The sequence below is a fragment of the Sorex araneus genome, chromosome 6, assembly GCF_027595985.1.
Source record: "Sorex araneus isolate mSorAra2 chromosome 6, mSorAra2.pri, whole genome shotgun sequence".
In the NCBI taxonomy this organism is placed as follows: Eukaryota; Metazoa; Chordata; class Mammalia; order Eulipotyphla; family Soricidae; genus Sorex; species Sorex araneus.
Genome location: NC_073307.1, coordinates 65,426,153 through 65,449,703, shown reverse-complemented (window position 1 = coordinate 65,449,703; position 23,551 = coordinate 65,426,153). Strand labels below are relative to the sequence as shown.

The window sequence follows — 23,551 nt, the reverse complement described above, 5'->3', positions numbered from 1 at the left end:
TATGGGATGCTGGGATTTGAACCCGGGTCGGCTGCGTGCAAGGCAAAAGCCCTACCCGCTATGCTATCACTCAAGCCCCGGAATCTGATTTTTTTTTTTATAGTTTATTTTTAATTAGTGAGTCAACGTGAGGGTACAGTTACAGATTTATACATTTTTGTGCTCATGTTTCTCCCTTACAGAGTTTGATAACCCATCCCTTCACCAGTGCCCATTCTCCACCACCCGTAAACCCAACATCCCACCCCCCCTTCCCAGTCCCGTCTCCCCCCACCCCACCCTGCCACTATGGCAGGGAATTCCCTTTTGTTCTCTCTCTCTGGTTAGGTGTTGTGGTTTGCAATAAAGGTGTTGAGTGGCCATTGCGTTGTCTCTAGTCTATATTTGGCCCGCATCATCTTTCCCCCTCATGACCAACAACCACATTTTACTTGCTGTTCCCTTCTCTGAGTTGCCCAGAGTAAGAGAACAGCCTCCAAGCCATGGTGACAACCTCCTGGTACTTATTTCTACTATTCTTGGGTATTCGTCTTATAGTCTATTATTCTATATTCCACAGATGAGTGCAATCTTTCTATGTCTGTCTCTCTCTTTCTGACTCATTTCACTTAGCATGATACTTTCCATGTAGATCCACTTATATGCAAACGTCATGACCTCATTTTTTCTAACAGCTGCATAGTATTCCATTGTATATATGTACCAGAGTTTCTTCAACCAGTCATCTGTTCTAGGGCACTCGGGTTTTTTCCAGATTCTGGCTATTGTAAACAGTGCTGCGGTGAACATATAAGTGCATATGTCACTCCGGAATCTGATTTTTAAAAATAAAGCAAACTCAGGGATTTTCCCCAAAACCCAGTCTTGTCCTTTTTGACTCTGTGTTCAATACTTTCAGCGTTTATTCTTGATAAAGATTCACTTATATCTGTGAGCTAAATAGAATATTCCGAGTCATGAACTGACTTTGGTTCATGACTGAGTCTTAACTCAATGACGAAGTAGTTATGTAACTTGAGAAGCCGTCTAGTGCCAGGTCTGTATTGGGTCCGGAATGCCTCTACTTGCTTCACCCAGTGTATTATGTATTTTAATATGTCTTATGTATCTTAATGTTTTCATCAGCAATGATTAGTTTTATAAACTAAAAGAAGCAAGTTATATAAATATCTGTGGGTCTGGCAAATGCTACAAGCTTAATAATCTATTTATTGAATGATTCATCTACAGACCAAGTATAATTACACCTAATAATATGTGGAGTCCAGAATTTTCAGCAATTCATACCTTACGGACAACGACATGTTCAGGCATATTATCAAAGGTGAAGTTAAAAACAGACTGAAATCAGGCACTGTGGAGGGACTTTTAAGTTGGTAGAGTCCTTTCAGAACAATACGGAAACACATCCAAATATAAAATGTTTAATACTGGAACTCACTGATACACTCAAATTCATCACAGAGTCATTTATAACAATGTTTCTAATAGCCAAAACATGCACTTATTTAAATGTCCATCAACAGAGGAACTCAGGCAGTATAAACTAGAACATGAGCATTAGACTTTATCTTCAGCATGCTAAGGGTACCAGCGACGCAGTTTGTAAAACGCAATTCATAGGCCTAGGAAAAAGATCTCGTAAATCTATTTTCCTAGAAATTCAGTAAGAATTTTTGCAGATTATAAACTATTTAGAAACATTTGGAAAGATACTCAAAAGCCCTGTGCCACCCCTCCCCCCACCTGCACTTTAAAGTTGGCCTCCCCAGTCCCCAGAGCCCTGGGCCGGTCCTAGAGATACTCTGCCGAGCCGAGCCCAGGGACAGGGTGCAGCTCGGGGCTCGCGATGCCGAGACCATCGGGGCACCTCAGCCTGGTCCAAGTCGACCACACCGGGCAATGGTCGGGTGAGGCTTGAGCAGCTGTCTAGTGCCAGCTCTGTATTGCGTCCGAATGCCTCTGCTTGCTTCACCCACGGTATCATCTCACTAGCTCCCACAGCAACTTTGCTGATGCGTATCTCTGGGTAAGGAAATTAACTTAAAAAAAATGAAACTGACAATTGAATTCTTAAAATGATAAAACTGGTGTATGCATAGTTACATTAAAATTTTATGATGGGGACTGGAGCGATACCACAGAGGTGGGGCATTTGCCTTGCACACGGTCAACCCGGGTTCGAATCCCAGCAACCCATATGGTCCCCTGAGCACCGCCAAGGGTAATTCCTGAGCGCAGAGCCAGGAGTAACCCCTGAGCATTGCCGGGTGTGACCCAAGAAGAAAAAAAAATTTTGATGAAGGTGGGGCTGGAGTAGAGAGCTTGTGCTTGCACCCAGCCCACCCATTTGGGCAATCCCTGGCAAACAGGGAGTGCTTCCTGAGCACAGTTCAGCATGGCACCCCACCCAAACAAACAAAAGTTAATGAGAGGCTGGGTGACAACCCTAAAGCTGGAGTGCAGCTGTGCATGCCAGAGGCCCAGCGTTACCCTCACTCCCCGAAAGGGCTTCAGAAGCATCGATAGAGGCTGGGAGCAGTTCGAGAGCACCACTGGGTGTGGACAAAACAAGAAACGTAACGAGGACTGCAGACTGACCAAGGTTTTCACCCGCAGAAATTAATCCCAAGAAAACAATCTAGAATGGGAAACAAAAAACTGAACTTGTGTATACAGGTACTTAGATCAGTCTTTATTAGTAAAATGTATAGTTTCTATTAATAACCAATAGTAGAATGGCATATCCATGTAATAGAATAAAATGTAATTAGTAAATCATGCTGTAACTTTTATTAAAATGGAAATTTCTCACCGAATAATTAAGTGGAAAGGATGTTACAACATAGTTATGTACAATTTATTTGGTGTTAATTGTTGTTATGTAAGATTACTAATATAATTTCTTCCTTTGGTTTCTTCTATTTTACACTTTAGTTCTTCTAACTTCCTATAATTATATAGCGACAATGCTATTTAAACACTATGCTGAAGGTTAACTTTAAGCTTGTACAACTTTGACATTATGATGCTACTTTGATATAAACGTAAAAATTACTTTTCTATGTTTGCAAAGAATTAAATTGAGGTTAAATTTACGGCTTCCCAAAGAATCTTGTGTTTGAGGACCACATCTGAGCTGATCTCAAGAACTATTTCTGGATCTGTACTCAGCAGTCACCAGTGGCTGTGTTAGGGTGACCCTCTGTGGTGCTAGGAATTTGAAAAGGGTCAGCTGCATGCAAAGCAAGTGCCTTAAGATCTGTCCAGTTTCCCCAGAAATCTTAATAATACTAATGACACTACTTTGTTTATCAAAAGCATTTATTAGAAAATATTACATACTACATTTGTTTAAGAATATTTTTTCAGTAGACAGCACTCCAACCTCATACTACAATGTGTCATGGACCATGGGAAAACCACTGTGCTTTCTGAAGCTACATCTTTCAGATGGAACATTCCAGCAGTACACACTGTGGCCATTTAAAGGAAAACAATGGAGGAAGTTTTGTAATTACCAGGAGGAAAAAAAAAATCACAAAAGCTTTTGGAATGTTAATATAACTACGCACAGCTCAAAATTCTAGGAACATGGTAAATGTGACTAGTAAGTTAAAGGGATCAAGGTATCTGGTCAATTTAACACTGAATCTTCATAAATAACAAAGGAACTCTGTAACCCCACAAAATGTTTTTAAATTTGAACACATGCAAAATAAATGTAAATTTCTGAAAAAAGCATGAATGGGAAATGTTAAAGCAATGCATTTTTAACATAAAGCATGCACTTTCTAATATATTCTTAAATATCTCCAAGTTTTAAAAGCTTGAGTTCTAATCCCAAAACATTCTTAATTAGCTATTTTTAAATGCGACCTAACCAGACTCCAGCCAGAAATAACTCACAGCACTGCTACCAAAGATGTAAAATTTTAACTCTTAACCACACACCTGGCTTCCCCCCCAAAAACTTTAAATGTTTTTGTAAAAGCATAGTATAAAGCAAGTATTAAAAATGTCCCCCAACTCCCAAACATCACTAAAAGTCGCACTAGGTAAGCGTAGGCACAGTAATTTGCTACAAAATTTCAGAGTGTGAACCACCTTTAACTCAAAATAAATGACAGGTTCATACTGTTCTATAGTTCAAAACTAAAACAAACTGGTGTTTGCAGAATTGTTAGAAGAAATATACTTCCAAATTTCTTTCTCCACCATAATCTAAACACAAACTTTAAAAACATATATAAATCAGTAGAATATCATAATACAAATGCCCAGAAATGATGTTTAATAAAGATCAAAAGCTGCTTGTAAATAGTTCTAATACATTTTGGGATAACACTCATAATCTAATAAAGATTATAAACACAATCATTATATTGGGAGAGGTCAACATTTCAGAATATTTTTGCCTACCAAAGCTAGCACCAATGTATTATGCACATAAAAATGAGAAACATAACTTACTTAAAAAGTCAAAATCCTACAGAGTAGTATTGCTCTGACTAGGCTGGTTAGTAAAAGGGTCAGGGAACCGTACTGAGGCATATATATCACTGAACCATTAGTTTATGACCTGAATAGCTCTAATTATATGGTATATATTAAAAATTGTGACTGAAAGACAATTTACCATGGAAATAACTCAGTTTTTCTTCCAAGATGCCAATTAAAATGGTGCCACAAAAATTTTTAACTTACCTTTACCAAAAGTCTAATAATACTTAAAAAAAAAACAAAAAACAACCCACCAAATTCCTAGTACCTAAAATCCTAACCAAGATGTCATCGTTTAATTCCTCTTCCTTTCCCAAATATATTTTATTGCTTAATTTTGCAACATGACTACTGGCTACCATATGGCCACCAAATTAACATTTGCTTATTATAAAGCATTTGGAGATTTCTCAATAGTGAAAGAAATTAAATTAGTGATTAGATGAGCAACAACGCGAAAGCCATTTTAGTGAGTCTGCTAACCCTATGACAGTGAACGGAAGGCAGGGGTTACTATCAACAGCGATGATCTTGTTGGCACAGGTAATCTGTCATTTCTGATAGAAGAGACAGAGAAGGAACATAATGTCTGCAAAGCTGATACTTTTTTGCAAATTGGTTTTCTAAGTTCAACAAGACCTTAGACAAATGAAGTGACAAATTTAGCGAATCAAACTGCTTCATCTCCTGCAGGGGTGAGGAGTGGAGGTGGGCCTGGCAGGAAGGCACAAAGGAAAAACAAGCAGCATCGTCTTTATTTGGTGATACAATAGGTGAAGTGTGTCCCAAAATGTTGATTTTACTCATGATAGTTTTCAATCTAAGCAATTTATTCAGATGTATGCTTAAAAAATACACGTTAGGAAATCTGCAATTGGTGTCTTCTGTTATTAGAAATATTTTCATGGTAATACATTACTTAAATTTCTATAATGAGAAAAAAATCATAAAGATCATACTTCATTTTTAGCCTGACAGAATAAATGTATTATATATATATATAAATCTCTTCCAAAACAAGTGCACTTTGAAGTTACTAGTTCATGCACTCCGCTCTTCAAATTAAAAAGCTGTACATCTTCCAAACTACAACAGTCCCAGTAAAGCTGCACATTCCTTTAGCCCCTTTACTTTCTCTTAAATTTATTTCAATTTTGAGAGGGGGAGGAAAGAACATAGAAGTTGCAGTGCAGAACTACATTTATTTAGAACAAAACAGTATATCCTACATTAAAAAAAATAATTTTATCAAAACCAAATTTCAATCACAGTTATGTATGATTTTCAGTCAAAGATACATGTTGAAATTGCACTTTGCAGATATGGTGACAGTGTCCTCTACAATGCTCCCCATTTCAACCAATGTTCTTTTCAGTAGACACAGCTTCCTCCAGAGTTTTCTTTTGGCTTCCCTTCCGTGAATATTTGTATTTGTCAACGTAGGCTTTAACCAGATTTGCCACTTTGGCTGAATTTACTTCGCCACTCTTACTGTGACATACCTGTTGAAAAAATAAAAGAGGGTGAATTTGTTTTTCACATTAAAGGGATTAAAGCAAGAGTTTCATGAAAAACAATTGATCCCAAAGACAAAAATATTTTTCATATTTTTGTATTTCCTATGAAATAGTTCAAAGAGGAAATAAAACATAGACAAGAAGTAGAAGCTTGCTCTTGTTTTTAAGTTAGTCTTAAGAAAGATTCTTCACAACATTATGTCTGGGGCCGGAGGGACGAGACAGTGGGTAGGTGCTCGCCTGACGTTAGTCTGGGCTGATCTCCAGCACCGATGCCCCCAGCCCCACACAGAAGCCCTCCCGAGTGGCCCCACACACAGGCTGTGCCTCCCAACCCAGACCCAACCACGCTGCCCAACACGGCTAAGGCTGCAGCTCACCTTATCTACTGCTTTCCGGACAATCTCTTTGTATTCTTCCTTGGTGATGTCTTTGTTTTGGTAAAATGGCTTAATGGCCAACTTTACCTCCTGTGCTGCTTTTTCTTGAATCTGCAATTTCTGATAAGAAGAAAATGTTTAATTATTATTTGTCCCATCAAATATTTTTCATTTTTTTCTTTAAAAATAAGAAATGGGAAATACGGTCCCAACAATGGACAAATGGGTTCCCAGAGGATCCGAGGAGAACGTCTGCAGGTCTCCCGGGGGCGCCCCGCAGCTCCTGCTCCGACACCGCGTGGGCAGAGCAGGGGAGCACTGGCGGCCGCGCTGGGGAGGAAGCGGGGCTCCTCCATGCCCTCGAACCCTCTCCCTGCACCTGTCTCTCATTTTAAAGTAGCAAGTGCGAGGGGCTGGAGTGACAGCACAGCGGAAGGGCGTTTGCCTTGCACACAGCTGACCTGGGTTCGATTCCCAGCAAGCATCCCATACTCCCCCAAGCACCGCCAGGAGTAACTCCTGAGTGCAGAGCCAGGAGTGACCCCTGAGCATCGCTGGGTGTGACCCAAAAAGAAAAAAAGAAGAAAAAGTGTATATATATATAGCAAGTCTGCATACATCAGTGCTGCCCAAAGCAAGCGATCCTGAGTGTCACCGTTTCCCCAGCACTGCCACCCTGGGGGAGGGGAGAGCCCAAGACATTCCAGGGTGCAGTCGTAGTGAGAATGGCTGGGGGGACTCAGACTGCTGAGGGCACGCCCCGCCCCTCCCCCCTGGGTACTGACCTGCCGAGTTGCCCCTTCCTACCCTGAAAAGAGGGCGAAGAGGGCGGTAGGTTAAGCAAGCCTGGTTATCTCTAGTTCTCAAACTCCTCTCTCTCTCTCTCTCTCTCTCTCCTCTCCCTCTCTCTCCTCTCTCTCTCTCCTCTCCCTCTCTCCCTCTCTCCCCTCTCTCTCCTCTCTCTCCTCTCTCCTCTCTCCTCTCTTCTCTCTCTCTCTCTCTCTCTCTCTCTCTCTCTCTCTCTCTCTCTCTCTCTCTCACAATTATAGGGAATGTTCAAAGCAGGCAACACCACAGGAAAGCTCAGCTGTTGCTCAGAGTCACTGTGAGTACAGGGTAGTGGCTGGGCTGGGCTGGGAGTGAGAGATTTGGGCATGATAAAAATGCTCTACAACTTGGGGACCAGAGCACCAGAACATCAGGTAGAGTGCTTGCATATGGCTGACCTGGCTTTGACTCTTGGCACCCCGTATAGTCCCTCAAGCCCACCAGGAGTGATCCCAGAGCACAAAATCAAGAGTAAGCTGTGAGCACTGCCAGGTGTAGCCCCCAAATACAAACAAACAAAAGAGGCAGGTGCAACAGTACAATGGGCGGGATGCTTGCCTTGTGCTCAGTCAACCCAAGTTCAACCCCTGGCACCCCAAATAATCCTCTTTTCACTGCCAGCAGTGATCCCTGAGCACAGAGCCACGAGTAAGCCCTGAGCACCAACAGGTATGGCCTTCCCGCCCTGCAAAATGTACTAAAATTACCTGAACTCTTTAGGAATGAGCTCTGAAAACAGAGTCAGGAATAATTAATTATATGATACATAAATTATATTTCAATAAAACTATTATTAAAAATATACTGGCCATTTGAATTATTATAATAAACCAAACATCAGTGTCATAAATACAAAATAATCACTCACTAACATATAAAACATAACAGTAATATTTCCAGTGATTCCAGGGAATATTTACGTATCTATAAACCCTCCAAACACTGGAATTTAAAACTATCAATAATAAATTCCCTTTACCACTGACTGACGTCTTAATTGTACATCTTAATCGTGCATGGAATCGTGACAGTCACTCTCGACCTTGAACTTGCCTTGTCTGTCTTCGAGCTATCTGCGCTGGCTTCCACTGTGGCACTTACTCTGCCTTCTGCCACTTTCATAGCAGCATTAGAGGCTTTGCTGTGGCTTGATGACGAAGTGTTACCAGAACTTGGCCCCTGAACTGCTCCCGTGCTTCCTGGGGCTGCTGGCGGAGCAGGTACGACTGGTGTGCTCGTGTTGCTACTTACATGAGGAGCACTAGAAACACCCTGTTTTAAAGAGTGTCATCAGTTAATGAAGAACTTATACTCAATAAAAGTCCTTTCAGTCACATATTAGAAATCACTTAAAGATGAAGTGTCTTCAGCAGTTCCATTTAAACGTCAGGCTGGCTTTTAAATCTGCAAGAATGATGTTCTGGCAGCGAAACTGAGAACAGTTACACTGTACAACCTAGACCCCTGGGAGAGGAAGGGGCAGACTGGTGACGGGTGTCGCACTGTAGCCATGTGCAGGAGGGATCGTCACTGAATGGCATCGTAACCACAGAATCTCAATTTAAAAAACTAGAGAATGAGAAACCTAGATTTGGGGCTGGAGAGACAGTCCAGCAGGTACGACACTTGCCGTGCACTCGGACAACCTGGGCTCAGTCCCCAGGACCCCAGTGGTGCCCTGAGCCCAGTTAGGAGTGATACCCGACACTGAACCAGGATTAAGCCCTGGGCACTGCCTAGTATGGTCCGAACACCAAAATAATAAAAAATAAACAAACTAAGAAATGAGATTCTTAGGGCCACAGAGAAGGCACAGGGGTTAGGACAATCGCTCTGCACGGGGCCTGCCCCAGTCTGACCCGGCATCGCATATGGTCCCCTAGGAACAGCTGGGAGTGATCCATGAGCACAAAATCAGGTGCCCCGAACTAGCCAGGTATGGCCCCCAAACAAAAAACTAAAAATTTTCCCGCAAGGCTTTTAAAGAATACTTGACTAAAGGAAATTAACTCCCTCCCGCCCCTGCGCCTTTTGTTTTTTGGTTCAGCCCAAGTGACCCATTTTAAGAAGTTTGAAGAAAATGTGCTGGGGAAGTCAAATGGCTTGAACTAGCAGAAGAGAGATGGAATTATCTCCAAATTCTGGATTTCTATTCCCCTGCTCTTCCAGCTGTATCCTGCTGTGAGGATTCTAGAATTCCTGCAGTTCAATCCAAACCTAGCACTGCACGTTCCCTCAAGTACCACTGGGTGTGGCCCCAAGCCCCCAAGCCGTCACCAAACAAAAAAATAAGATTTTCTGCAATGTAGACATAACACTATAAACAATACAATGCTCATGAACTATTCAATTTCTCTACACGCCCCGAGATATTTTTCAATATAAATTCAGGAAAATGAAACACAGGCCACTGGACAACAAGCAGGTATACAAGTTTTTCCAGACAGTACTTAAACCTGCCTACTTCATTTTAGTTTGGCTCAATTCTTTTTCATTTTTTGTTTATTTTGGGGTGTTCAAGTCTTACTCTGTGCCCAAATCTTAATGCTCTACTCCTGATGGTGAGAAGAGAATGGAACCAAGGTCGCCAACAAGCAAGTCGCGTGCCTTAACTATTGTACAATCTCTCCACCACTTTGCTCAACATCTGGTATTAATCTAACCCCAATCCCCCCAAAAAAACCCCAAAACCCAAAAACCTAATGGCTGGACCCCATTAAAAATTGAGAAGACCTGAACGTCACCAAAAATATTCAGTACCAATTATCAAGGAAGTGCAAATAAAAACCCAATGAACTCTCAATTCACATATGTGAGAATGTTCTATCATCAAAAAGCCAGAATGAAGAGCTGACAAAGGTGTGGAGAAAAAGGAAGCTCGATACACTAGGGGTGGGAATATAAATGGAATCAGTTTCTCTGGATTACAGTATTGAGATTTCCCTAAAAATTTAAAGTAAAAATAAATCAACTTTATGATCCAGCAATTCCACCCTAACTGAAGAGCTGACAAACACCAATTTAAAGAGCTATACGGACACCTGTGTGCTATGCAGCAGTGCTGTTCACGACAGCCGAGTCTGTAACAGATGTGTAGATGAACAATGAAGGACTGCTCTGCTCTAAGAAAGGATGGAATCCTGCCCTCCGTGACAACATGGACAGGAAAGAAAGCGGTCATGCTGAATCAAGAGAATAAAGAAAAACACTGGGTGATTTCACTCACATGTGGTATATATGTGTGTGTATATATATATATATATGTACACACACACAAGTATATATATGTGTACATATATATGTATATACACACATATATACACTCAAAATCCAGAGGCCAGAGAGATAGAATGGGGAGGTGCCTGCCTGGCATGCAGCCAGCATGGCTAGGATCCCTGGCACCTATATGGTTCCTGAACTCTGCCAGAAGTGATCCCTGAGTATGAGGTCCAGAGTAAGATCTGAGCAATGCCAAGAGTAGCCTCAAAAATCAAACCAAAACAACAAAAAAACCCAAGGAAAACACAGAACTGAAGTTATCTAAGGGGCAGGGTGATGTGAGTAGCTGAAGGGGTTCGAGGACCTGTAGAGGGATACTGATATTTCTGGAGCGAGTCTGGTCTGATAATACTAGATAAAACACAAATATTTACTCTTGTAAAGCAATGTTATCTCAATAAAAAATAAAATTTAAAAAACCTCTTTGCTTATTCAAAATAGTATATACATATATAGTTGTATCGAATAATAGACATTCAACTCATCATCTTACTCGGGAGTGGGAGAGAGATATGGAGGAGGAGAGTAGATGAAGAATTGTGAAGATTTACCAAACACTAATCAAGCAACTGATTTCTGGATAGCCAAGGTATCTTGGAATGCCTGTTCCTAAGAGTCAAATATTTAGAACAGCTATGCTGAATAAACTTCAGTTGCTAACGACATACCTGCAGTTGCTTTCCATCTGGCTGTGAAGCGATGTAGTTAACGTGCTGGGATGGTGGGGGAGGGGGTGGGGGTGGTGGCAATCCCTGAGATATACTGGCTGGAGCAGCTACCGGCATCAGAGGCACCCCTGGGTGCAGATGCAAGGGCAGCTGAGGATGGATGTTATATGGATGGCGTGGAATGTTCATCAAAGGAGCATGAACACCCACTGGGTAAGGGAAGATATTCATAGGCTGGTGCTGTGCATTCATTTGTTGCGGCATTACATTCATTTGTGGCTGCATCATGTTTATAGGTAGCTGAGAACCATCACTTTGTTGATTCGTTTGGTCTTTTATGTTAGAATCTATCAAAAGAAAAGTTTATGAAACAAAATCACATTATAAATTTAGACAGAAAACTGACTACAGTAAAATTAAACAGAAATTAGAATGCTAAAACCAAAATCCAATTACTTAATTTTTTTTCATTTCTAAATTAGTTGATTTTAAAGTTGAAAGAAAATATTCAACAGATTTTGTGTCCCCTGTTTGTATAATTCCATCCTCAGATGAACCTAATTTACAAGTTCTTCTGTTTTTATTGTAAAATCTTACTGGACTCCATTTCTGAGAGCAATGGTTAAAAAAAATTCAAGTGGACATATCTGAAAAAAATAAGTAGCAGTTATATCCTACATAGGGATATTACATTGCAAATCCTTCCACTTAGGGGCCACAACTGGGTGTGCTCAGGGCTTACTCTTAGCTCTGTGCTCAGGGATACTTTTGTTGAGCTTGCAGGACCATATGGGTTGCCAGGATCAAATCCGGGTTAGGTAAGTTACACTTACATAACTCTAAAGTAACATGAAAAAGGGGATTCAATTTAACATTATGGAACTATAAGTAGTCATTTAAAGTCTGTAAATAGGGTATAAATCTGGCTTCAATATGAATGTTTGCAATTTGTCCTGGAACAAAAGTATCAACAAAGAGAATGTTTACCCTGTTCAGCTGTTTCCTCTTCTTGTCTCATCCACCCAGCCTGAGGACCTGAGGAATGCCTGCCCCGTCGTGAGTAATAGCTTTGCACATCTGCTGGCAGCGTCTTCCTGACAGCCCAGCTGGACGCAGACGTCCACCCCGACCTGTCTGCTGGTGTGTCAAATGAGAACTCTCGCTCGTCTTTCCGCTTGCAGGGCTGCTGCTCCGCAAACCGGAAGGGCTCGTTCCCTGGACTGTGTGCACCCCCCGAGAGGGGATCTCGGTTCTGCCACCGGCCTTCACTCTGCTCTGCACAGGCAAAGCCCCCTCTGAAGGAGCCTCTGCCACGGCCGCCCCTGCCACGCTTGGACACCCAGCTTGAACTGAAGTTTTTATTCCAAGAATTACCTGAATTTTCATTTCTATTTTCTTCCCAATGAGAATCTTTTAACTTTTCTGGATTTCTGGTCCTTGGATCAGGCCCAGAATTTATTTTTTCTGTTACCCAACTGGGACAGTTATTTCTATGTTTATCAGCAGAATTTGGATCATCAGCATCTGGACTGATGTCACTTTTTTCTTTTCTTGTATTTTCATTCTGCTTCTCTGGGTCATTCTTTCTGTATCGATCATTTCCTCGTGGACACCTCCAACCATCATTTGCCCATCTTTCCTTCCATCGAGAATAATTATCTCTGTCATTTCTACCAAACAATGAACTCTTATTTTTTGTTCTAGATCTTGATGGTGACCTAGAACGAGATCTGGACCGAGACCACCGTCTACTTCTCCTTTCTCTGTCCCGATCTCTCCTCTGTCCATCTCTATCACTCTCTCTTTCTCTGCTCCGGGACCTGGACTTTTCTCGAGGGGAGGACTCTTTCACTCTTGACTGAGATCTCCTATTCTCTCTGGAATTGTCTCTTTTTGGGGAGAGGGATTCCGATCTTTTGCCTTCCCTAGTTCTATCTCTTTTTGGAGATCGAGTCTGAGATGGCTTCCTTTCTCTTGCAACATCCTTTCTGGGGGACTGAGAACGGGATTTTCTCCGTCCCCTAGCAGATTCTTTCTTGGGAGATGGTGACCTAGACTTCCTGTTTTCTTTTCCAGTTTCTCTTTTGGGAGATGGAGACTGAGAACGTTTTTGTTCTTGTGTACTGTCATTGTTGGGAGACCAAGTTGTAGATGGAGAATGAAATCTAGATTTTCGAGTACGAGGCTTTTTTGCTTTATCTACTGAGCATTCAGATGGTTGTGACACAACTTTTTCACTCGCAGCATCAGAAACCTGTGCATTATTTTGAGAACAATGCTCCACAGAATTTTCATCCAATTGCTTAGCATCAGCACTGACAGACTGTTCAATTTCAGATTCATTGTGGTCACTGCAAAGTGAATCACATTCCATAGGTATCATTTCATTGTTATCTTCACTAAAATGCTTCTGAATCTGTTCAATGTGTGTGTTAGGCAATTCTGAAGATTTAAGATGCTCAACCAAAGACTCAGTCTTGTCCTCTACAGGTTTGTCTGATTCAGTAATAAGAGTATTTTTTAATAAATTATTTTCAGAGTCTTGAATAATGTTGACACTTTCATTCCCTGCAGTATCACACACTGTACCTGTTTCTACACCTTCAGTTTCAACACGCCCAAGCAACTGAACCTTTGGGCCCTCAACAGATTCTGTGTCCGCTGTTTGTACGATTCCATCCTCTACAAACTCTTCTGTTTTTTCTGTAGAATCTTTATGATCCATAAGTTCTGCTATTGGACTCCCTATAACCTTTTCTTCTTTAGCCACTGATTCTTCACCCTCAGGTAAGTCATTCAGGCTTGGAACAGGTGGGTGCCCTTCAGTGTCAGGTTCTGAACAGGTAAGAGACTCCTCTGAAGGGTGACCTACACCCCTGTCTGCTGTGACCTCTGACCCTGACTGTTCAGACACTTTTCCTTCATCTTCCAACGAATCACCCGCTTTCTCAGAGGCACTCTCGGGACTCTTCCCTGCTAGACACACAGCACTGGTCTCCTCGGCTGTGCTCTCAGCACTCTGCGCTTTGTCTTCTTCAGCTAGCACAGGATTATCCTGGGTAGGAAATTCAGGAAACGAAAATGCCACTTCTTCCTGCGTATCATGACTCTCTGCTTGCCTCTCACTTTCTTCTACTTGCTCACTGCACTTTTCTAATTCATTAGCAGACTCACTTTCCACCTCAGCCTGCACAGTGCAAGTGTTTTCACCTTCTACATCTGACTGATGCTCCTTCACTGGCACAGGTGGGATATCAGACTCTGCTGCTTCTTCATCCACCGAGTCACCAGAAGACTTGTCCGGGGGAAGTACAGAACTCCTCAGTTTCTTTTTCAGTAAAGGTGGTTTTCTGGCTCTTCTGACAGATTTCCGTTTGGGGGCCTGTCTCGTCTGTTTCTCTGACTCGGCTGAAGAAGGCTCACTTACAGATGGATTACTATTATCTGGAGCATCACACCCAGAATTATTTGAGACTGAAGATTCTTGAGACTGACTGACTGCTTCGGCTCTCATGTTACGTGTAGATCTTCTTGTGGGGGTTGCTGCAGGTTTTCGCCTTGATCCCCTGGTGTTTGATGTTCCAGAAGTTTGTTTCTTTTCTTCTCCTTCTTGAGTATGTGCTAATGCATACTCTTTACAAGATGTATCTAAGAACACAATTTTTTAAAAAGTAAAAATGATGTTATAATAAAGTAGTCTGACTTCAGTTTATTTTAGCATAAAATATTTTAGCATAAAACAGATACCTATAATAAACTACTTGTGAACCAGAATATAAATGAATGCAAAGCTATTAAGATGTGTGTAATGTCAGGCATTTAGCAGCTTCTTTTCAAGCTACTGAAATGAGTATTAAAGTATAAATATACACAGGCAATTTTGTAGAAAAAAATTCGTGTTTGCTCTTATAACCTATTTGCTTAATAAACTGGTACTATCAAGGCAAAAAGCAAGAATAAACTGACTAGTTATCTACAAAATAATAATGAATCAGATTATCTGTTCATAATTAACATGCTTGTAAAAATATCATTACTTTGGACACTGAAGCCCTAAACAAGAAATGACTTAAAGGAAAAGACACTTTCTAGTAGAAACAATTATAAAGTCAAGTCACTATAGAAATATCTAGGATGTTACTTTACATTTACTAACACTTTTCATGAGTGAGAAAAACTAATAAACATTTCAGAAACTTTACCAAAATTTTCTAAAGATATAGTATTTGTTGGAAAAATAGTTCTTGGTAATACAGTAGAGATGAGAGGAAGGACTTCAGTTTCAATATCCCAGGGTATAAGACTGATTCTGAAAATTCAAAACAAAATAAAGACACTATTAAATAATTTTAACATTAAACTACAAATTTATTAAAATTATTAATTTAATTTTTCCAAATTGCATATGCAACATTAAACAATTCATGCCAGAACAGGTAATAATGTAATTTCAAATTTTACTCATGTTTCAAAGTTTAATTTGTCACAAAAAATAATTTAAAACCATGTTTTTCTGATCAATTAATGGCAAAGAGAAAACAAGTGAAACTGAACACAATAGCTATTCCTCTTTTAATAATGTCATCAATAATACTTTAGTTTCCTCCTACCTCCAACATCTTAAATTCAACTTGGATAATAAAAGACAGATTTTAGGGTGGGAGGGATACTGGGTTCATTGGTGGTGGAGAATGGGCACTGGTGGAGGGATGGGTTCTCGAACATTGTATGAGGGAAACACAAGCATGAAAATGTGTAAATCTGTAACTGTACCCTCATGGTGATTCACTAAATAAAAAATAAAGTAATTAAAAGAAAAAGACAGATTTTAAATGTATAGTTGGCTTTGACAAATGGATGTTATGTAACTACCACTCCAATCAAGAAACAGAACCTTTCCGGCACTTCAGGGCCTCCTGGCCCTGCATCACCCCAGCTTTCCCCCCAGGCAACCACAGACATACACCAAGTGGCTTTAGTTTTAAAATTTTCAGCTTCCAGGGCTAACCACATATTTTGCATACAGGAGGCTAGGTTCGATCCCTGGCATCACATGATCACCCAAGCACTGCTGGGAGTGAACCCCCTGCCCCCAGCACAAAGTTGGAAGTAGTCCCTGAGCAACGCAGGTGTGGCCCCAGTACTTACTGAAAGTAAGTATTTTAAAAATCAAAACACAATGTTTTTCTCAAAGTTTCTTACAGATCTGTTAGATGCCAACCTTCTGCATCCTAATCCAATCCATTTTCAGGTCTTTTTCTGGTCTTATTTGTTTGGTGTAGGTCTCTTAACAAGGAAAAGACTATCACGTCCAGTACCAGGTAATCATCTAGAGCACAATGCAGGAACTGGAAAAAACACTGTGCATCTTGTATCTGTGCAAAATATGTAACTCTAGGAATGTATTATTATAAATATACTGTATTCAGACTTATTAATTTTACTTGTTTTTGTTCCACTGTCATTTCTATAAGGTAATTGCCTTAAATGGGACTATATTACAGTGACACATAAAATACAATTGAAACATGTTATAGGACTAAATCAGGCAAGAAACCTGATCTTTATGTTGGAGCTTGACTGAAGCACGTTTCAGAGACAGAGCAATGAGCAAGTAGCTTCCAAACTGTAGAAAGGGCTGAATTACACAGAGTCATGAGTAGCAGGGCAGAGAAAAGACCTAAGGAAACATTACTTACGACCCTTTCAGAGAATGATAAAACACCATTTCAGCCACATGGTGTAGATAAGAGTAGGAGAAATGAGACAAAGAGATAGAACATGGGTACGTGCATGCCGTGAAAGCTGATCCTGATTTTATTTCCTGCCCCACAGACCCCTGAGCACAGAGCCAGAAGCCCTGAGCACCACCAGATGTGACCCCAAAACAACAACAAAATTATTATTAATAATTGCCCCGCCCTCCGCCGAGATTTAAGTGCAGCTTAAGCTGCTGCACGAGCAACTTAACTACTTTGGTAGTTAACTACCAGAGGCCAACTAAACTACTTTGGACACCAGCAGCTCGCAGAAATGCTTCTGGACTGTGAACTGAGCCACTGCCCCATGTGGCACCAGGGGGGATAAGGTTTCTCTCTCTCAACCCTTCCTTTCCGGGCACAGCATGGCAATCACTGCTCTTTGAGCACAAAAAGGAAGTACCAGCCGGCTGTTGCAGGACGTGTGGGAGATGGGGGGGATGCGCGGGGGGGAAGGGAAGGGGGTGTGGGGAGTACCGGCCCCGCGCTCCACCGAGATTTAAGTGCCGTGGCCACATGTGTGTGGCCTTTCTGCTGCTGCACGAGCGTGATCCCAGAGGACAACTGAACTACTTTGGACACGAGCAGCTCCCAGAAATGCCTCCAGACTGTGAACTGAGCCACTGCCCCACACGGCGCCAGCGGGGAAGGGTTTCTCTCTCCAGGCTTTTCCATCTTATGAGCACCACAAAAGGGAAGTAAAAGCTTGCAGTGATGCAATTTCTGGCAGAATTTTCCCTGGACTTTATACAGAAATCCAGCGGCCGCGCAGCCTAATATCTCTTAATTGTCAGCAATGTGAAACGGTTCCTTTCTAGGAGGTCTGAGTTTGGGGGGAAACTCCAAACAATAATACTGAGTTTTTTGTTGAAATGTCGAAGGTAATCAAAGTAGCAGCCATGTTTCTAGACTAGTGAACTAAGCCATAGCCCCACGCCGGCCGAGGAGAGGAAATATCCTTCTTTCTCGGTTTTTTTCCCTTTTTTGGGAGAAGCGGCATGGCATCGCCATATTATGAGGTCTATTAAGCAGGTACGAAAGAAAAAACAAATTATGTACTTGGAACAGCGGGACGCTTGGGCAGTCTCGGGCCGGGGCCGATACTGGCGCTCGCTCTGCTGAGATTCGATCTGGGTGGCCACACTTTTGCGTGGCCGCTTTGCTGATCAACCAGAATCCGGAGGCCAACTAGACTACTTTTGGTCCCAGAAACTGCAGTATGTCTCTAGACTGTGAACTAAGCCATAGCCCCAAGCCGGCTGAGGAGGGGAAATATCCTTCTTCCTCGTTTTTTTTTTCCCGTTTCAGGGAGAAGCAGTGTGGCGTCCGCCATATTATGAGGACTATTAAGAAGGCACAAACTTGGTGGTGCGGGAAGGAGAAAATAAAAAGAGTTATGTACTTGGAACAGGGGGACTTCATATCTCTTCATTCTCAGCAATGGAAACCTAATTATCAAATGCTTCCTTGGCAGTAGGGCTCTTTTTTGGGGGGAAACTCCAACAACAATAGTGAGTTTTGTGTTGAAATATGGAATGTAATCAAGGTAAAGAGAAAATGAAGTGAAATTTATCAGTTACGCAGGCAGGGGCGGGAGGTATACTGGGGTTTTTGGTGGTGGAATATGGGCACTGGTGAAGGGATGGGTGTTTGAGTATTGTATAACTGAGACATAAGCCTGAGAACTTTGTAACTTTCCACATGGTGACTCAATAAAATAAATATCTTTTAATCAAATTTCTACATTTATTCAACAGATTAAGGGTTCACTACTTATTTTGTCCTGTTCTGTTATGGACCACACCTGGCAATGCTCAGGCTTATTCCTGACTCTATATTTATGAATCACACCTGATGGTGCTCGGGGGACCATCTGTGGTGCCAGAGATCAAACCCAGGTCCCCAGTATACAAGGCAAGCACCCTACCTGCTGAACTATTGCTCCAGTCCCCAGAAATGTTTAAATACGAACTTCATCAGGCATTTAAAACACTAGCATTTAATTTGCACAGAACTATTTTAGAAATGTAAGCACTGAATATGATACCTTTGTACTTAAAAATTAACTATCCTATGCTCATATTAGCATGTAAACAACTTCTTACCTCCCAATTCCAGGTACTGTATCAGGAAACCATGACAACTCCAGTTCCTGTCTCTTTTGTCTTACCAATGCACTGATTTCACTGATTTCTAAATAGTCTGTACTAAAAAAAAAATTTAACCTTCATCAGAATTCTAAAAAATTAATTTAAGAGTTACAAGAGGGTCATATCAAGAGGAGAAATTTCTGTACCTAACATAACAAGTACGTTTAAAAGAATAATCTCTTTCTATTTAAACCTTAAAAGAGTGGCCAGAGCGACAGTACGGAGGGTATAGCCAACTTGGGTTCAATCGTCGCCATCCCAGATGGTCTCCCGAGCACCGATTAATTTCTGAGTGCAGAGTCAGGAGCAGCCCCTGAGCATTCCCAGACGTGGCCGAACAGCAACAACAAAAACGCTCAGCCCCCAGCACCCTGAAAAGAGCCCATTCCTATAGTGAGTTTATATTGTAAATAAAATTTATATTGCTCTGTTAAAACAAAACCAGAATTTGAAAGACAATCCTTTTCTATTTAACTTTTTTTTTTTTTTTTTTTTTTGCTTTTTGGGTCACACCTGGCTCTGCACAGGACTTACTCCTGGCTCTGCACTCAGGAATTACTCCTGGCAGTGCTCAGGGGACTATATGCGATGCTGGGGATCAAACCCAGGTCGGCCGCGTGCAAGGCAAATGCCCCGCCCACTGTGCTGTCGCTCCAGCCCCTCTATTTAACTTTTAAAATGAACTCATTCCTGTTTTTGTGACCCCCCTTGCCACCCCCTGCCCCCATGCCCAGGCCTCAGGGGAATCAGGAATGGGCGACCTTTTTCCGGAGCCTGGCGACATTTAAACTAATGGTCATGATCCAGAGACTGACAAATCTGGCAAGTGAGCCACAAGTTCTATCACCCTATGTAAAATCTCATAAAAGCATAATTTTTATACTCCACACGACAGGCCTGGATGGTGGGGAAGGTAATTAAAGGCTGTGGGAAAGTGTCATGGTGCTGGGATTGGTGTTGGAGCACTAAATGTGGTAAATTACTGTGAACAACTTTATTGAAATAAAATAAAATTGGGGGAAAAAATTTTAAAAATAAAAAAAAAGAGGCATACTTTCTCCATGAGTGCAAAAAAATTTAAGTGATAAGCTAGCTTTTCTGTAAGACAAAGGGGTAATAAGCACTGTAGCACTGTCGTTCCACTGTTTATCGATTTGCTCGAGCGGACACCAGTGATGTGAGACTTGTTGTTACTGCTTTTGGCATATCGAATACGCCATGGGTAGCTTGCCAGGCTCTGCCATGCGGGCAGGATACTCTCGGTAGGAATGGAGGAATCGAATCTGGGTCTGCCGCATGCAAGGCAAAGACCCTACCTGCTGTGCTATTGCTCTAGCCCAATGGGTAATAAATGATAAATTAACATAAGTAACAAATATAATCTTTAACTTTTTACTTTATAAATAATGAAAAAAATAAACTCATTCTATAGTAGGTAAAAGTTTCGTATTATAAACAAAACTACTCAACCTGATTTATAAAAACGCTTAAAATTATATCTTACATGACACGGCTCTTGAAAGTCAACAGAGAACAAAATTCTCACTGAGAAAAAAAATGGCAAGACTATTTCTATTTTATGAGCCTGCAGTAAATAGTTCTGGTAGAATTTCTAGGTGCTGTGGTCTCCCACCTGTAAATTTATATGAGAAAAAACACGGGAAGGCATGAATCCTGGGAGCAAAAATGAGATTAGTTCAGCATTCCAAAAGGCTACTCACATACAGTTGATTTCTTTGGTACTTTGCCAAGCTCTAAAATTAAATCACACATTTTACTCTATCTTATAGTTTGTTCAAAGAAGTATGATTTTAAAATCCCAACTTAATCTTCAAATTTCACAAGTATCTACTGATGCCAATCACTAAGGATTAAAAAAAGAAGAGGCCTTCTCTAAAAGAGTTCTTCACCACTGGGTACTACTCCCACAATTCAGCACTCCTCTATCATATACAAAGTTTGTAGAGATAAAATTGTTATTAATAAAACAAAGATCACTAGCACAGAGACTTGTATTTTATATATTTCAGTCCACACATACCAAAAAATTTTGTCTTCGCTAGAATGAATTTATTTGTAAGATATTAAAATAACTAATTTTAATAGTGACTTTCATTAGTGGTAAGCCATAGTTTACATTTCTACCAAAAGTTAAAATGATTAAAATATCAGGTATAAAAAGAATGAATTAAAAGCAAAAAATACTAACCAGTACATTCTTTGGGTAAAAGAAGACTCCCCAATGTGACTATCAGAAGAAAACATACTGGAGAAAAAATTTTGGAAGCACTGACTTGAACAATGATTTGATCTTTGAGGCTAGAAAAACAAAAATAAGTTAGTTAAACAACAAACAAAACCCCCTCCATAACAGTAGGTAATCATTATGTACTTAACAACCAATAAAGTTTTGATTTAAATTTCAACAAACCTTATTTATCGTTTTACTTTTCTTTCCTCCTATTTCACTGCATTTAAACTTTCCTGTAAAAAGATTAAAAAATTGTTACCTTATATTAAAATTTTGTTTGCTTTGTTTCTGTTTTGTTTAGGGGCCATACCTGTACTCAGAGACCAACCATATGTGACCATATGTACTGGGGGTCAAATGCAAGTAAGATGCAAGTAAGGCAAGTACCTTACCCACGGAACTATCATTTGGATCTTTAATTTTAATTACTTTTGGTTTCTGGACCATACCTGATGGTACTCAGGGCTACTCCTAGCTCTGTGCTCAGGGATTACTCTTGGTGCCAGGGATCAAACCCGGACTGGCGCGTGCAAGGCAAGTGCTCTACCTCCTATACTATCTCTCCAGTCCCCTTAGTTTTATTTTACCACTCAACATGTTTTTAGTACCTGATGTAGACAAACCACCTTTATAACAAAATGTATAAACAAGAACTAAAACTATTATTTCTATTTTTATAGTTAAATCTAATTTTACTTTTAAATATTATTTTAGTCTCTCATTTACATAACATTAATGACATTTTAAAAAAATTTTATTGAATCACCGTGAGATAGTAACAAGCTTTCATGTTTGGGTTACAATCTCACAATGATCAAACACCCATCCCTCCACCAGTGCACATTCCCCACCACCAATATCCCGGGTATACCCCCCCTTTTCCCCCTCCCCCTGCCTCCATGGCAGACAATATTCCCCATACTCTCTCTCTACTTTTGGGCATTATAGCTTGTAAAACAGACACTGAGAAGTCATCATGTTTGGTTCATTATCTACTTTTGGCATGCATCTCCCATCCCAACTGGTTCCTCCAGCCATCATTTTCTTAGTGATCCCTTCTCTATACCATCTGCCTTCTCCCTTCCTCATGAAGCAGTCTTCCACTAAAACTATTTTCGATAATGCAATATTTCCTCTCCAGCTATGTTTTGGAAAAGAAAAAAAAACAACAACAACAGCTGAACTTATCTCGAGCAGGTTTATCCAGTGTACTAACCAATCATCATTGACTGTCTCTGCCAACCAACAGTATTTTATATTACCATTCAGTCATGGTAACAAAGTTCACGTATTTTTCCTCTTCAAACTTTTACAACAAAAATAGGAAAAGTGGACATGTTGATTAAAACAGCTTTCTGTACAGCAATGCTTACGGCTGCACTGTTTTTCTTTTCTTTTCTTTCTTTTTTTTTACCTGTTCTAGCTGCTTGTCTTATGAAAGGCCTACAATCTCTGTTCAAAATGAATCCCCCTCAGTCAGGTGCCTGTTTACTTCTACTGCAAGGTCAGACATGAGGTTTTCTCTGTCAATCCGTTGGGAATAGCCTACTTTTTACTTAATGCTAATTTCCTTTTGAGTTAATATGCAAACAGCTTCCCCCCCACCATACTATTATCTATCCTTCAACTTGTTCCACCCAGAACTGCTGTAACAAATGTAATCTCAGAGTTGGCGAGAGGGGTTGTGGCTGAGTAACTTGTTTTCTTACCCTTTTCCATGAATACTTAAAAAACGACAGTCATTGAAAGAAAAATGCTCCAAAAAAGATAGGAATAGAATGTTGTGACAGTCATCTTAGAAACAGTCACATCCTTTACTAAATAAAAACAGGACTGCAGTGTTGCGGTGTCTCTCATGTGTACTATGTTGTCCACTCAATACTTAAGGACTACGTATGTTCACAGAGTCTTTCAGAAACCTTTCTTTGTAAACTCACACCGGATAAAATCAGCTATCGGAAGAACTGTTTTCTGGTCCATGCTAAGTGTGAGAATCTAGTTCAAAAGCTGTTTCACCTATTTCCAGGTAATTCTCAGGTAACTAATTGGGCAGCTATAATGACACTCTCAAAAGTATTAAAAATACTAATGGATTATCTAAACGATAGTTTCCCGGAGACCACTTCACAAATATACCTTATTAAGCTATACTTGTGTATGAATAACTATAAACATGCTTTTAAATTTAATTTTCAAAAAAGCAATGCATATACACT

The 23,551-nt window shown here is 40.6% G+C and overlaps 1 protein-coding gene across 2 annotated transcripts in view; it reads right to left on the bottom strand.

Moving 5' to 3' along the window:
- Window positions 1–1,408: 1,408 nt before the first annotated feature.
- The window catches only part of SCAF11 (SR-related CTD associated factor 11), a 90,176-nt gene continuing 68,033 nt past the window's right edge, over window positions 1,409–23,551 (bottom strand). For both annotated transcript variants that reach the window (XM_055141409.1, XM_055141410.1), the window contains 9 exons: window positions 21,516–21,568; window positions 21,294–21,403; window positions 19,040–19,141; window positions 15,378–15,484; window positions 12,163–14,823; window positions 11,176–11,522; window positions 8,282–8,500; window positions 6,401–6,520; window positions 1,409–6,005 (listed from right to left, as the gene is read on the bottom strand). In XM_055141409.1, the coding sequence (XP_054997384.1) occupies window positions 5,859–6,005; window positions 6,401–6,520; window positions 8,282–8,500; window positions 11,176–11,522; window positions 12,163–14,823; window positions 15,378–15,484; window positions 19,040–19,141; window positions 21,294–21,403; window positions 21,516–21,568 (3,866 nt within the window). In that variant the 3' untranslated portion in view covers window positions 1,409–5,858. The remainder of the gene's footprint in view (window positions 6,006–6,400; window positions 6,521–8,281; window positions 8,501–11,175; window positions 11,523–12,162; window positions 14,824–15,377; window positions 15,485–19,039; window positions 19,142–21,293; window positions 21,404–21,515; window positions 21,569–23,551) is intronic.